General features: G+C 37.1%; 1 protein-coding gene across 1 annotated transcript; it reads right to left on the bottom strand.

The window, feature by feature from the left end:
* Positions 1 to 2,510: 2,510 nt before the first annotated feature.
* LOC122640686 (probable nucleolar protein 5-2) lies at positions 2,511 to 11,833 on the bottom strand. The gene is made up of 9 exons (XM_043833913.1): positions 11,783 to 11,833; positions 10,543 to 10,678; positions 10,395 to 10,436; positions 5,452 to 5,631; positions 5,188 to 5,352; positions 4,398 to 4,598; positions 3,390 to 3,887; positions 3,182 to 3,313; positions 2,511 to 3,061 (listed from the first exon to the last, which is right to left on the bottom strand). The coding sequence occupies exons 2-9, from the start codon at positions 10,618 to 10,620 to the stop codon at positions 2,711 to 2,713; spliced, it is 1,647 nt and encodes a 548-aa protein (XP_043689848.1). The 5' UTR covers positions 10,621 to 10,678; positions 11,783 to 11,833; the 3' UTR covers positions 2,511 to 2,710.
* Positions 11,834 to 16,716: the final 4,883 nt, after the last annotated feature.

Genomic DNA, 16,716 nt, shown 5'->3' with positions numbered 1-16,716 from the left:
AATCTGGAATTGGTTAGATTATATGTGACCCTAATTCAAACAGCTTAGGCAAAGATTGATCAATCACCATAAGCACCAAAAATGTTGCTTAGAGTAGGTGGAGTTATTTTTTTCTTTTTTATGGGATTTTTTTAATCATCAAAGAATAAAAAATCAAGAAAGACATAATCATATTATAAATGAGAGGATCCGGCAAGGAAGGTTCCATTTTCGATAGAAGACAATCTTGACCTATTCTATGAGAGGGTTCTCTAAGCAAATGGTCACATCAATGAAATATTTTCATACATGAGGAGTAAAAAGATCATTTCATATATATTTACCAAAATGAAAAATCATTTCATATGAAGATGAAAAAGATATTCTACCCAAAAAAAAAAAGAAGATGAAAAAGATAGTGAAAGGTAGTGCTAGTCTACCCTCCGGGGGTCCACTCAAAGGACCTTTCCCAGTTTTTTATATTCAAGAATTCTTTTATTAGCATCAAAGGAAAAAAAGTAAAGCTCTTTCAATTTCAATGGGAAGGTAAGATTCATCATTTCATATGTTAGGTGTTTACTATCAACCAATTCTATATTATTAAAAAGAAAAGGAAAAAGAATGATGCCCGGTCGCGAGAAGGTTGCGTTCAGACACAGGAGTGAGCAAAATTACCTCCCCACCCTCTATAAAATCAAAAATCCCATCTATTTTGCTCTTATGTACGCTCTCATTGGCACCACGCTGATGCAGGGACCACACAACCAAGCAGTGATCTCTTGCCCAGAAAAAAAATTTGTAGTTTCTTGTTTTCCTTATTTTCTTGTACAACTTCATGAAACCAACAGCTATGGTTTGCCCATTTATTCTGATGCACAGTCAGTGACTTAATGAGATCCAAGTAGAGAAATTATCAAAAGGGTTTCAGCAGACTCAGCAATTGGAAATTTTTGCAAGAACTTGTTACTTTTTTTTTTTTAATGAGAAAGTGAAAATATATATAGATTAAAGATAAAGGAAAGTCTATACATCATACAAAAAGGGGGGAATGGGGGATCTATTTGTGATTGAAAAAAGGGCTAAGGAGCGTAATATTCTAAACCAATGATTGTTCTGGTGTAAGAAAGTTGTAATTGAAAAGTTTGAGGTTAGTTCTGCAAGTTCAAGGTAGGGGGATAATAGGTTCCAGGGAACATACAATTTTTCTTGGGGATTCAAAAAGCTAGTTAGTTTATAACTATGAAGCCAAATTTCTTTAAGATGGATCCCATCCTTCAAAGCGTGTTTTCACCCCTGCAAGATTCCATTTACCTCAGCCTCCAGTTTGTCAGTTGAACATGAAAATCCTGCAGATGTTAAAACAGTTTGGCCATCTAACAAAAAGCAATATGTCCATCCTGTTAATCCTATTGAAGGTTCAAAAAGGTATGCGCAACATAAAACAAGGAATTGCAGCTCTTGATTAGATCTCGAGATAACAATTAATTCATTTGGAGTGGATATATCCTGATTAAACAGATTTAAATTTATCAAAGGAGGGGTTAAATTAAGTCAGATAACCATCTAAAAGTGTTTGATAGAACTACACAGGGATTAGCCATAACTAACCCACGAAATACTTTGTTTCTTACAGTCTTAATAAAATAACAAGTTATTGCAATAACAGACAAAAACAAATAGCAGTTGGTTTGGCCAAGGCTTTAGAGTCGAGGAAGGAAACACAACGTTGTGCCAGAGAAGAACTGCTAAGGTGCTAAGTTCTCAGTCTGAGGGGTCCAAAAGCCCAGATACGCTTAGTCCATTCACAAGACAGAAAAAGATGCCAATGGGATTCATTCATAGCGAAGGAGGTATTCATTTACCATGGGCATTAATGAAAATAAAATGAGGATCATAATGAGGGTAGGAGTTTGTTTTTTTTAACTTTCAACCTATAGGAAAAGTAATAATGACTCACACCATGGATTATCTCCTCCGACAGCCCCATTTTGATTTTTGACACTATATTTTCCTATCACCAAATCTTAAGAAGGATGGAAAACATAGAGAGGTACTCAGAATGCAAATCTCAACTTCACTTCCAACTTCAGATTCTAAAGAAAATACAGAAAGTCCAGGACATAAATATTCAAACCTCAGTGGTTCAGAGAGAATGACATTTATTTGGAGAGAGCATTGGTCAACAAGGTTGGGAGCCAGGGTTATCACTGTAAACATAGAAAAAACAGATTTTGATTTAAGTAAATCTAGAAGGGGGCCATTGTCTGCAAGTCTAAATGCCTAATGGCTTCACATGTCGACTAGGACATGGAAACCTTTGGGATGGATAACTTGAACTGTAAACATCAACTCCAGATCATTGGTTTTCATTACTTTTTTAAAAACAAAACAAAACACCCCTTGGATCACTGCTGCAGTCAACAAGCTGCACTCATGCAAGAGTAACCTGAATCAACAGAAATTCCAGAGTATAAGGAGCAACATTCATATCAACTATGGAGTTAGACAAAAAAATTTAGCAGGCTAGCAGAACAAGTGAATGATCAACCAGAGTTGAGTAACAATGATATATAATGTATGTATAACCAAGAAACAGGAAATAAAATAAGTTACCTAAGATTGTCACCAACGGGAAAAAAAACATTTTACATGAAAAATCATCAATTTGTATCCTAGTATCAAAATTGTTGGCTCGACTACAAAGACACCTTCTACATCTATTGACTAACATTCACTCGACATTCTTCTTTTTCTTCTTCTTCTTCTCTTTCTTGATCCCTTCAGTTTCCTCCTCTGTTTCTGTATGCTTTCTCTTCTTTTTCTTCTTTTTTTCTCCAGCTTCAGGTTCAATGTGCTGATCCTCAGGCTCCAAATCAGCTTCAGTTTCTGTATGCTTTTTCTTCTTTTTCTTCTTTTCCTTTTTGGTTTCCTCTCCTGGTTCCACCGCAGAATCCTCAGTATCTTGCTGGTCAGTGTTTTTAATTCCCATTTTCTTTTTCTTTTCAGTAGCATCCTCATCCTGATGGTCCATTGCTGTTTCCATAGTCCGCCCAAGTGTTGAATCAGCCGAAGGATTGTAAGCCTACAGATGAAAATAAGTACCAAAAATTACTTTATTATAAAGAAGGAAACAATAAGTTCCAACAATTACTTCATTGTCGAGAAAGAAACAACCAAAAGTGAAGACTTAAAATTCTCACACCTTTGCAGCAGTTATCAATGCCCCTGCCCCCTTACGATCCTTATCATAGGCTTCAATCTTGGGTTTTCCTTTCATCGACCCAGCGGACCGCCCCAATTCTCTTCCCTCAAGATTCCTCAGCCGGGCTTCAAGCTACAAAACAATTTCACATTACAAAGGGGCCCCAGAAGAAAAGGTACTAGAGCTCAGAATTGTAGTTAGACATTACCTTTAATCGATTCTCTAGTCCCATTGAATTATCTGGGTTATCTCCAAGAGCATCATACCTAATGGCTAATGCAGTCTTAGCAGCAAGAGATCGAGAAATTTTTCCCTTCAATTTTGGAGCTGCCTGACCAATTAAAGATGCATGATAGATCAGCCCATATTTGGGAGTAGCATGTTTTGTCTTCAGAGCCCTGAACAGGGCTTTCTCTGCACCCAGGATCTGAACCGTGCTTCCAGGCTGCTTGGCAAGATTAAGCAAGCTGCCCCCATGAGCAATAAGGCGAGCACCAACAAGCTCTCCAACAAGAGCAGTCAGATTTGGAGCAATGGTGTTCATTCTGCTTTTCAAGTAATCATATAGTTGAGCTCTATACTCTGAAAGAGCCAACACTTGATCACAGAGGTCCCTAATATTCATCAGATCAAGCTCACTGACTTCAGTCCCCATGGACACCACGGCTGCCTCTTTCAGTTCTGTCTCAACCTCTTCTGGCAATATCTGCATAACAGTTAGAAAAAGAGTAACGGCCTTCATCCTGTCACAGGAAACATGAAACTGAATCTCCAGAAATTTTAGCAATGTGACACATAATCACAGTTTGCCAAATCTGGGCACCTATTTTGATCTGTCACATCAAGGACTTTCAGAACATAAAACTGACAAATGATCCTAACCATCCAAGCCACAAAATATTCTTGATCATCATAATTTTCTCATATTGCCAAGAGGGTAGCAAGGAGCAATTAAGAATGCTCTAAAACAGATAGAACCTAAAGACCCAATTCAACTAGGTCAGTTCAATTAGGGTGACCTTATTACTGGTACAGCTTCAAAGTATTACCGGTAAGACAATGCTGTCAGCTTTTGGGCCAAGGAAGTAACCAGGGAACCAATCTAATGGCAATTTACATCCATCTTTAACATGTGTATCATCTCCTTTACAGTTGTCGCACTTTCCTATGGGAGTCCCTAAAGTTATCATGGTAAAAATGGAAAGCAAAACTCTACCTCCGAGAAATCAAACTTTGCAGCATTTTCACGATTCCCCATTAGCTTCACAGCCTTGGCATAGAGAATGTTGTCTTGAACAATCTTTGCAAGCTCTGGAAAATGCCAACCATACCATTCTCGAACTCTCATTGCATATGTGTTGAGCTCCTTATCAAGATCATCCAACAAACCAATAGCCTGAATGATCATTGTATCTACCTATAAAGGTGAAAGAAGACCTTGAGTTATAGCATTCACAGCAATACATATGTTGCTAAAAAGATTGACTAAAATGGAAACTGACCTCCCAAAAAAATAGAAAAGATCCTACTTTACATCAAGAAACACTTAATTTCCCAAAAAAAAAAAAATTTGTTATATACAACGCCCGACCACTTTCCAGACAAGTGGCAATGAAAAGAAAATGTGGATTTTATTTTCCTGCCACGAGCGGGCTACATTATATTATTCATAGTTGCTTAGGCTTCCAGGTGCCTTGGTCAACTTGGTATAGAAACCTTTTTCGTTTCACAAAGTTTCATATGTGATTCTCTTCATTAAATATACTTTAGCTCAGTTTCAATAAGGCTGTCTTTTTAGCTATTGATGATAATTAATTATTAGGTAATTGGGTTTCTGCGGACACAAAAACCAGAAAAGTCTTTTGCTTTGACTTGCATCATTCAACCCAATACAAAGTATGCTGTTTAAATTCAAAAATTAACAATTATATTAAGCACAAAAAAAATATAACATGAAAGAACTTCAGAATCCAAGGCTAGTCAATATTTTGAAAAAGAGAGTTCACCTTGTCAGGACTAAATTTTAGCTTATATCTTGACAAACTATGAGCTAAACCCAAGCTCATTGGAGCTAAATCTTGAACAGGGAGCCCTGATATCAGTTCCGTTAGTTGACTTCTTAACCCTCTCATGAGCTCCATCACTGCATTGTTGTGAACACAGTCGATTTGCTGAAAGAAAATACGATCCCAATCACATTGAATGACAGAAAAAGTAGTTTGGGATAGTCTAGAATCAAATAGTCTATGACATAAAGGACATAAGCATACCAGTTTTTCTTTTATCACATTTCCAAGCTTTGAGTCTGCCACGGCTAATGACTCTCCATCGCAATGAGCACGCAAAAATTTACGAAGAGACTTGGTGGGCTTGCCATCAATCAACAAGGTTGCTGCTGACAAGGCTTCAGCTGTGTTCTCAAACTTGGAAAAGGCTTTCAGCTTCACTATCTGATATTGAGGTGAAACCAAATACAATTAAAGTTGGTCATGCGGAGGAAAGAACAAAGCTCAAGGAAGAGGTTCCCCGATACACACATTGCCATTGATAAAATAAAAAAAACATGACAGTGGAAGAAAGACAAGACAAAATTGACCATTATTCCAGTGTTATTCCTTATGTAAGATACCATTGGTTCAAAGAGGATTTAGCTTCTCATCCGGCATGGTTAAGGTTTACCAAGAAGATTGATCAGATTTGGCTATTGATAATAAAACTTTAAATATTCATATGGTAGTTCGGGTTTAATTTCAGATGAAAATTTTCATTAAAACTAAGTATATCACTAAAAATGGGTGTAAGTTATACCATTCACATCATGGAAAAAAGGGAAAAAGTCTCCCTTAGGCTAGTGCCTAATTAAAACAATGTTTGGGTATGTTCACTGAATGAACAGTTTGGACAACTGAACACAAAATGAGCAGCCCTGTTTTTTATCCACCACCTCCACCCTCCCCCAAAAAAAAGAGGGGTGGGGGCGGAGGAAAAGCTGGTAGCAATTTGTTAGGCTGAAGACAGGTTTTCAACAGAGATTTATGATATAAGTCTCCACATGTTTATCTTGACATAAAATGCTGGCATAAGTAAATAAATAAAAAATGAACAAGGAAGGTGAGTGGTTGGGTCCTAGGGTTCGGAAACCCTGTTTGGGTTCGCAATGGGCTCACCCAGGTGTACAAGAGCCACAAGTTGATAAACAATGGTAATTCTGTAAATAACTCCGAGTTTGCAAGGGGGAGTGGCAGAACTGTAAATAACCAGAAACTTCAAAGGGCAGATTGGTAGTTAAATAGGGGAATGGACAAGAGAGGAATTAGGGCATACTACGCAATAACCAAAAATAAAGGACAAAACAGAATTGAGAATGCAAGAAAGGATAGTAACGGAAAGAAAGAAATGAGGCGTTTAAGACAACTCACACTTGAGTTGTCTTAAACCCTCAACCAAGGCAACCAAACCAGCGTAACCACTAACCAGTACTGATTTCAAGTGAGAGAACTCTTTCCAACAAAGCGTAATCAACCTGAAAATTTAGAAGAGTGCTCCTAACCCACAGTACTATTGAATCGATGCAACAAACAACTAAATCTCAAGCCCAAAAATTAAAAAGAAATTCCTGAAACCAGGTAGGGCGAAACTTGTAGGCCCAACAATACTTTGAAGCTTGATTCTCTCAGTAGGGAAGGCTTCAGCTACTAGAGACATAGGGTTAGGGTTGTCTAGGTTAGGGGATTTTAATGCAGATCCGGGGTTCCGAAACCCTATTCGGATCGCTTATGGGCCCAGCCGATTGAACAAAAGTCAAGCAATAAAAGGGCAATGGCAATTTCATAATAACCAGAATTTTTTTAAGGGTTAAATTGGTAGGTAAAGAAGATAGGACCTAAAAGGAATTAGATTTCTTGAATGATGTAGACTTGGAAGTGTATATAAATTAAGGACAAACTAGAATAAAGGAACATGAGAAGGGCAATTATGGAAAGTGGTAATAAAAGAAAAGCAACAAGGATTCGTGGGGAGAAGGGTATTCTACAAGGGAAAAGGATAAGACAAAACCAATTATAGCTAAAAGACAAACAACAGAACTAAGAGATAAAGGAAGGGTATTTTTGGAAATATGAATATAGGAATTAAATAAGAAACTCACTTTTATGAGGTTGTCTGATGGAACAAAGTACTGAAGTAGGCTGGAGAAAACCCAGTTCGCAAGGACAGGAGCAGTAATTTTGGAAGAGCTTCCACACGGCAAGCCCAAACAAATCAAGATTCTGGGAACAGAATCGCAAAACAAAGCTCTATGAAGTTCAGCTACTATCCTAATGATACAGGGTTGATTCATCAAGCAAAACTTCTCTGTAATCAGATCTGGCAAACTCTGTAGTTACAGGTTTCTTCCAAATTTCGAATCTCAGAGCAAGGAAAGCTTTGGGGTACGAAGTTTTCATGTAAGGATCCCCCAGGGTAGGGTTACCTTCGATACAAATCGCAAGGACAAAGAGAACAGAGTGGAGAGATAATGAAGAGCCAAAACAGGACCTGCTGTTACTGCCAGAAACAGGGGAGAAACCAGAAACGAAGAAGAAGAAAAAATGCAAGAGAGAGGAGGGGGGGGGGGGGATACGGTCACACGACCTTGTTGTACCAATCTGGTCACAAACAAATCAAAATTCAATTCATCAAATCTGCTTCCATCAATGGGTTACATCTCTATTTATAAAACCCAGAAAATAAAGACTCCTAATTGCTTACTAAAACTGAAAACTAATTCAACTCTACTATTAATTAACCTACTAAAACTAAAGTATGGATAGGACTCTACCACAAGTAGTCTATTTAACATAAAAGATTAGAAGATAAAATCCCAGCTAATAAAGAACTCTAAGAAATTAAATATCCTACTGGACCTAAAAACCCATGGACCCAGTTCATCGTCACATGGATACCCAAATGAGTTTGGGTTGGTCCAAGACAGTGCACCTGCATCAACTTCACACAAGATATTAAAGAAAAAGAAGAAGGGATGAGGGTGATCGATGATCAGTTTTAGTGATTATAGTTCTGCTGAAAACAGGGTATCGATAGTAAGAGGGAAAAATAACATGAAGGAACAAGAGAAGAATAAAGGAAGGGAAAAAAGAAACAACAGTGGAGATAGATGAGAAGAACAATACCTGACAGAAAAGAGGACTGGATCGATACGGAAGAGGAAGGAGGAAAAAACCAGAGTATGGAAGAGCGGAGAAGAAAGGAGAGGGGAGGACTTGCAGCCACCGCTGTGCACGCCTCACAAACAAGCTCTAAAAAAACAAACTCGATATTACATTCTTCACTGTTCTGCGTATTAGATTATATGCTTATTTATAAAACCAAAAAAAAAAAAAAGACTCCGAATTACTTCCTAAAACATAAATTAACAAAATAGAAACTCAACAGCACTCAAACTGGAAATTTCTCTACATGTCTAATAGCTATCCCAAAAAAAATATGACATAACCCAAACAAAATAAATTCTAAATATCCTACTGAAAATGAACATGGTTGGGACCTGGTTCATCTTGGTCTAGATGGCCAGACTGGTCAAGTCAGTTCAACCACGAATCTGCATCAGTGAGCTACCCCTCCCTAGTGATAACCTCCCAATGAGGTCAAAGGAAAAAACACAAACCAGCTAGGTAACCACTGTCTCACTTCCTAATGATAATTTCCCATATATCTTTTGGAACATTCAGGTTATTTCGAAAGGCCTTCAAATCAATGCCCAAGCAAACAGTTTCTTGCCGACAAACCAAAGAATTAGGTCTACAGAAACATAATGTTATCAGCACATTTATTTTCTCACTGGTAAATCATTTTCTAATTCTATTCATATCTGGTACTAAATCATCAAGGTCATAGTTGTCAAGGCAATTAGGCGACCCAAGATGTTGGAGGGGCACCTAGGCGACCTAGGCGTGCAGTACATGTATTATAGTTGTCAAGGCGTCACCTAGGCGTCCAGTGGCCTTGGTCGGCTTGGTTGCCTAGTTGGTGTTGCCTAGATTTTGGCCCCTCTCCAACGCCTTGAATCGCCTAGACGCCACGACAACTATGATATGTAATACAGCATTGATAGTTTTATATAATTATGCTCATATACAAGATGGAAGTCATATCAATGCAATATGATTATGATATAATTATACTAGTAATGGCCTAATATGAGATCCCTACTACATTTGTAAATGGGACAATTGTTTTATTAGGTTCGTTTTTTGTAGAGAAAATCAAATTGACAATTACCACTCCTATTAAATGCTACGCAGCAATCAGATGAACCGGGGGTAACCTGTCTAGGCACCCAGATAAAATCAGAAACAACATAAGATGAACACAAGTCAGACAACCCAGATAAAATCAGAAACAAAAGATAAAAAGAAGTCAGGTGCAACTGTGCAAGTATGGCTCAGTGAGTCTGAAGCCCAAAGCCCGCCCTGAGCCTGGCAGGTTCTGAGCTGGGCATTTTAGCCCAAGGGCCGGGCTAGGGTCGAGTATTTTAGGCCAGAGCTCAGGCAAGGGCTGAGGCTTCGTTTTCATCTCTGCCCGTGTATCTATCTTTCTTTCCCCCTCTTCCATGTTCCCTATAGTAACTCTACTCACTTTTACTAGGAATAATCTAATACATTTAAACATTAATAATTTTACCATCTTAATTAGGAAACTCCCAATATATGAATTCATATTACCAGCCTAATTAAGGGAAAAAACTTCAAATTCAATTCATATGGTATACATCTCACTTAAACCCCCCCCCCCTCACATATCTATCTCACACACACATTCTTGTCCACAGGTGCATTTGCACGTGCATGTTTACTAGTATAAACATAGTCATCAAAAAAATAAAGCAATAAATATAAATCAACATAAACTTGTGAAGTATCAAAAAACTGATACAATATTAGACATGTTATCACAAGGCCACCCACAAGGCCCCACTTAGGCATCCAAGGTGCCCTCCTTTCTTAACATCAAACAAGGCGATTTGTTGCCTTGGACCCAAGAAGATGCTTGGATGCCTAGGCAGCGCCAACTTGACAACCATGATCAGGATAAGCTTGAAAAGCTAATCATATCCCACATGTCATATACACAGCAATTATTGACCTACAGCAACGATGATATATATTTGCCAAAAATTGTATCATTTCGAGAAGCAAAGGAGAGTATAGATCACCTGTCTAGCTGACTCTGATGTGGAAAACTCCTTCCACAAGTCCTGAAACACAGAGCATACAATAATGTTGAATTCTATTCACTTAAAAGTGGAACCCAACACAACACAGAGAATGACCATGAAACAAATATAATCAAAGGTTACTTACATCAACTTTAGATATCTTTCCTTCATCTAATACTTTAAACAAGGCGAAACCCGCGGGGGTTTCAAATAGCACGAGCATTTTCAAACCTTACGCACCTAAACACAAAGGACCAGCCACACACTGCTACTCAAAAGCTCTGAAATAGAAAGAACCCGACAACTAAGAATGTTAAATGCATTTTAATAGAAGAACGGGCAAAACTAATGGATAAAAAGCATGTTCATATTACAAAAGAGCAACCCATGCACGAGGCTCCCGCTACTGCAGGATCTGGGAGGGGCAACTGTACGCAGCCTTATCCCCTGCTTCGCAAGAGAGGCTGTTTCCAAGTTTCGAACCCACCAACAGGTTGAAATAGCAAAACTTATAAAAACATGTTTATATTAATACATTTAACAACAACAACCATAACCTTGTCGCATATATTAATACATTTAACATTTCCCATTAAACTTTAATCCATTATACTTTTTCTGAAAAATGGAAGAAAAAAAAATTAAGCTGAAACTTGTCACATTCGCAGAGACTAGTGCACAAAACATTCCGACAAAGTTTCAGCGCCAAGTAACCTGTTAAATAGCAGATATAGGCCACAGTTTACAGAAAGCTTCTTTCAATGCCTCCCTGCCCTTATTAGGAACCTACATTGGGCAAAACAGTTTTAACTTGAAGAGACACACACACACACACCAAATGAGCAGTTCCACCTGCAAAGGAAAGTAGTGAAATATCTAAATGTAGGCTCTCACGAAGAACCATTGCATAAAACTAGAGGGTTCTAAGAGTTCCCAAATAATCAAGAGGGACCGATTATGCGTCAAAGGTTCATAACCATCTGTAGAATGTTCTTTCTCATGTGAACGCACGATCATGTTACCCACCAATAAAATTTTAAAAATAAAAAAAAATACAAATAGAACTGAATATAGATGCGTAGATGCATTGGATGTTTGCTGCAGGAGGTAAAGAACCCACCATCCTAAGTGGAAAGGCTTCCAAATCAGAAGAAGTTATTAAAAAAAAAAAAAATACAAGAGAGAGAAAAGGATAAATCTGATTTGTAGATGAGAAGAAGATGATGAAGTACAGCCAGCGGCAACCAGGGCAACTTCCCCAAAGCAAAAACGATCTTCACCCACCTTTTAGCCACTCAACCAAAACTGACCTCTAAATACAAAACTTCAACCTCAGCGAAAGAGAGCGAAAGAGAGCGAAAGAAAGCGAGAAAGAGAGAGAGTACCACAGGTCTGCGCTGGTGCCGGGGGAACCTTCGCCTGCTGGAGGAGAACTGCAGAACAGAAGCCGCTGAAATCTGGAAAAACCACGAGAACAAATAGAGGGTTTAGTTCTCTTTGGGAGGAGAGGAAGGGGGGGGGGGGTGGTCGGGTCTTCTCTTAAACCCTAACTCATTCCTTAATTCATCGGGTCGGGTACGGAGCGGGCCACCGAAGATTGAGTTTTAATTTCTAGGTTGTATTTTGGAAATCTATATTAGAAAGGAAAAAAATCTCCACACCATCAATGTGAGCTGGTTTTCTCACGCTATTTCACATTTTGTTATTCTTTCTTTTCACTAATCATGTGGGTTTCACTGATAAAATTGATTTTAATATTTTAATTGGTTTGGCACGAATGGTGCGAGATTTTTCCATGCCAGTAGCGTTAGAAATAATCAATGGTCTCATTTATGTCTTCAAATTAAAAATGCCAACGATCCACATTTATTCTTATTTTTTGTTTATTTCATCTTCCACTTTTCTCCATCTTACCTTCTCTTTCTTCCTCTTATTGACTTATGCATAAAGATGTGCTTAAAGAGAAATGTTTTTGACTTGTAAGTAATTGTGGTGTTGTTTTTTTTTTTTTTTTTTACTTAAATGTCATTTATGCCAATTATGATTCAAGGAATCGGTATTGGATTGGCTATATCGGCCGATTCATATCGATATCGATAGAAATCAATACGATACCAATCCAGGAGTCCTAAGCAAGGGTAAAATGTAAATAACATTGATTTTCATTGAAATTTAGGGGTAAAACCATCAGATTTGGATCGATATTGGGCGATCTAGATCGATATCATTTCGATATAATGATTACTAAAACCCTGATGCCAGTACCTCCTGACACATTGTTCTCAAGAGTGAGTGAGTTAATTTGTAATGGTGAATGAAATCATAATCTTACTTGTTTTCTTTTTCTTTTTTAAATGTTGTGAATAAGAATTTTCAAATTCCGCTCTATAACTCTCCATATCGGGATTTTTGGAATTGTTTATTGATCAAAACAAGTTGCCTTACTACTAAAGCAGCAACATCATTCTTAGCCATAACTCAGTGATAAATAAAAAGTTGTGAAATTATTGTATGGAAAATTTAAGTACATTTTAAATTTAAACTCTTTTATGGGGAATTTTAGTAGGGTTCTTAAAACAAGGAAGATATTGTTTCAATTTATGAATGTGAACCCCAAGTGTGCATTTTGTCATAATGAAGTGAAATCATATCAACACTTATTTATATCTTGTTAGTTATCTTCAAAAACTGTGCCTAGGAAGCATTTTATTCCGGTCTGTGATTTGGGAACAAACAAACAGACCGGAAATGCCAAATGCATTTTGGTTATTCTTTTACCCCCCCACAACTCAGAAGAACAGAAGAAGTCTTCCTAGAAATGATTACCAAATGTAGTCTAAGCGGATTTGGGTGGAAGTGACTTTAGGATTGCGAACTGAATTCCTCTAGGCTTCATCCTTGCTTACTCTATTTGAATCTTTTTTCTACATTTGTTTGTCTAAATATGAGAGAAATATTATATTGCAAATGTCTTCAATTATTTGCTATTTTTATTTGGTTAACTCATAATCAATGTGCATTCCTTAATCTTCATCCTAAACCTGTGTTTATCATCCAAAATATTCATAAATGGGTTTATGACTTGGAGATTATCAGTCCTGTAGAGTTTGTGTAGGTGGCACTTGATTATAATTATTTAGATCTGGTTGATTACAAACTCCTATCTATTGAGAATTATAATATATTTCCACTTACCAAAAAAAAAAGAAGAATTATAATATACTTTATTTTTATGGCTATTTTGATCCAATTATAACGAAATATGTTGGGCCTCAATTTTATTATTTAACTATCAATTTATTGTGGCATATATGGATTTCGGATTTTAAAGGTACGCTCAAGAAATGGAAAACTAGAAAAATGCAACTAGGAATGCAAAGTACGCTGGAAATGAGGTGGAAAATTTTACAAGTATAGACTAATTGCCAGGATTTGATAGATCGTTTGACCTAGAAAAAGAGACCATGATGGTCATGGGAATTGTTTTCTTTGCTACTTGATGTTTCTTAACATTGTTTCTATTATTGGATCTATAACATTATTGAAGAAAGATAGGTTGTTAATATTGATGGCTACCATAGCCAAATTTGCTAAAATTAGGGACACAATTATCATAGGTTTACGATCGGTTCTATTAATAGTTTTATTTTCTTTATCATAAAAAAAACACCACACAAGAACAGTAGGTTTTGTTTCTTTTTACATCAAGGCTTTTAAAAACTCGGAATCATATTCGAGATTGATCTCCATCATAATTAGTTAGAATCAATTGAAACCTTAGAAAATAGATGTGAAAGAAAAAAAGCAAAAATTTTCACATATTCATAAAATTTTGGAGTTTTTTATTCAAAAATCTTGCAAAGCAAGGTGTAAGTTTCATAAATTTGTTGCTATACTACAATAGTGAGCATGTGAGTATCCTCTCAATTGGGTTATACTATGTTAGCTTAAGGTATGAGGTCTTATCGAGCTGCTTTATTTCATTTGATCACCCATGCTTATTCTAAAACATTATCGTTCCCAGTGGGAGGCCCGCACAACAGGCTATTAGCTCAGTGGTAGAGCGCGCCCTTGATAATTGCATCGTTGTGCCTTGGCTGTGAGGCCTCTCAGTCACATGGATAGTTCAATGTGCTCATCAACGTCTGCCCGGAGATATGAATCATCCAAGTTGAGCTGGTTGTTGGAGAATAAAATCAATATATTGCTTATGTAGCTTATCCTTTAGACCTTTTTGAAGAAGGTTCTGTTACTAACATGTCTACTTCGATTGTGGATAATGTATTTGGGTTCAAAGCCCTTTTAGACCAAGAGGTTGATAGCAAGATCTCGAATCAACTTATTGGACTCATGGTATATTTCAGTATAGAGGATGATACCAAAAATCTGTATTTGTTTATAAACTCTCCCAGCAGATGGGTAATACCCGGAATAGCTATTTATGATACTATGCAATTTGTGCCACCAAATGTGCATACAATATGCATGGGATTGGCCGCTTCAATGAGATCTTTTATCCTAGTTGGAGGAGAAATTACCAATCATCAGATCTCACTTCCTTATGTTTATAATATAAAGACAAGAGCAACTTCTATGATAGCACACGTTTTCATTTAGAACATGAAACGTTCTTTTGATTGCCCTTTGTCTTATTCTCAAAATTTATTAAGGGGTAAAATAGGGTTTTCAAAAGTATTTGAAAATGACTTGTCATCATATCATTTTCAAAGTATTGTCATTGTGGTGCACATTTTTTGAGTGGACAGTAACACAAGTGAAAGTGTACTATGTAAGTAGTATACCTAGATTAAGGACTAGGCTGTTAATACAGCATATAAAAAATTAATTAGAAAACTAAAGGGAGGGCAGGGTCCTTCCACCAGCGGTGTAGAGGGCATATCTGGATTCTCTAAATCAACATCCTAAGTTATGCCACTTGGCACATTGGATAAGGATGGAATTTTGGGGACAGATATAAACCCAAAGATCTCCTGCTCAAATGTCATGTTTCAACCTAAATAGAGCTGGCTAGGTAGAAGGGTATATATATGATTGAGGGATTAAATAGAGGAACTGCAGAGCATTTGGTGATCTCAGGTGTGTCCATATCAACAAAACATGTTATGAATGTGGAATCAAGAGATAGGATAAGATTGTTAGTTAGGTTGTTTGTTAATTTTTATTTTTTTTGGGTTGAAGTTTGTTAATTAGTTAGATTTGTTAGTTAGTTAGATTGGTTAGTCAAGTTGTTCAATTGCCTAAGATTGTACTACTTACATGTATTGCTACTATAAATAGTAGCTAAGGATCATTGAGGCATCAAAAAAGAAAAGAAATTAGTTCAGTTGTTAATTCTCTCTCTTCCCCCCTCTTAGGAGTCCCTCACTACACTCGAATTAGTGAGATTTTTCCCCTTTACGGTTCTTGAATCCCTTTTCAGATTCTGAATCGTAACAAAACATGTGTCTCATTATTTCGATGAATTATTTCTTTGGTAATAAGCAGAATATGGAAACACTTTTTGAAAATCTCACTTATTAGATTCCAACTGTTAGTGCCTAATGAGAAGCAAGCCAAACTTGTCTTGAACAAATTGCCGTCCAAACAAAAGGCATCTGATCTTTGGAGTTCAACAACCATTTTCAATAAAAATCAGGAATCAAAAAGAGAAATCAGAAACCCAAGGGGTGTGTGTCTCTTTCAGGTTTATCTGGTGTAATTGGCCAGTCCAATTTGGTGTTTAAAGCTGTGATTAATAATTCCTCTCCCTAATGCCACTGTTAGCAGTTTTTCATGATTTAGGAATGAAATCATTAAAACCCCAAAGAGGAACAATACATAAGTTCAAACTCCCATAAAAGCATAACTTCAATTCAAACAATAATAACCTGGACAAGCAACAATAAGAAATAAATGGGAAGCAGTTTTCTGTACGGGAGTGTGGCCTATGCCAGCACTCCCATGTGTCTATCTCTCTCTTCAATAAAACAAGGGGGCAGAGGTGTCTTTTCACATGGGGAGGAGAGAGATAGACTCATGGGCGTGCTGGTATAGGCCACACTCCCGGACAGAGAACTTTTTCCCTAAATAAGTATATAATTGTATTCTTTCAACAGAACCAGAGCTAGCTCCATAAAATTAGAGTCAGGAGTTTCTAACTCTGAATTGTAGTTGAATTTGGAAACATGAAGAGGTTTGTTTAAGCCTATAAACATGAGCAATGGAGACCTTTGTTGGCCTCTAATTGACCAAAAAAGAACGATATTTCAGGAGGATCAATCTACAGACCTGTATAATATAACTGATAGTCCATGAAAGA

Source organism: Telopea speciosissima, chromosome 9, assembly GCF_018873765.1.
Source record: "Telopea speciosissima isolate NSW1024214 ecotype Mountain lineage chromosome 9, Tspe_v1, whole genome shotgun sequence".
Classification (NCBI taxonomy): Eukaryota; Viridiplantae; Streptophyta; class Magnoliopsida; order Proteales; family Proteaceae; genus Telopea; species Telopea speciosissima.
Note: the sequence above shows the minus strand (reverse complement) of the source record. Positions and strands in the feature narration are given on the sequence as shown.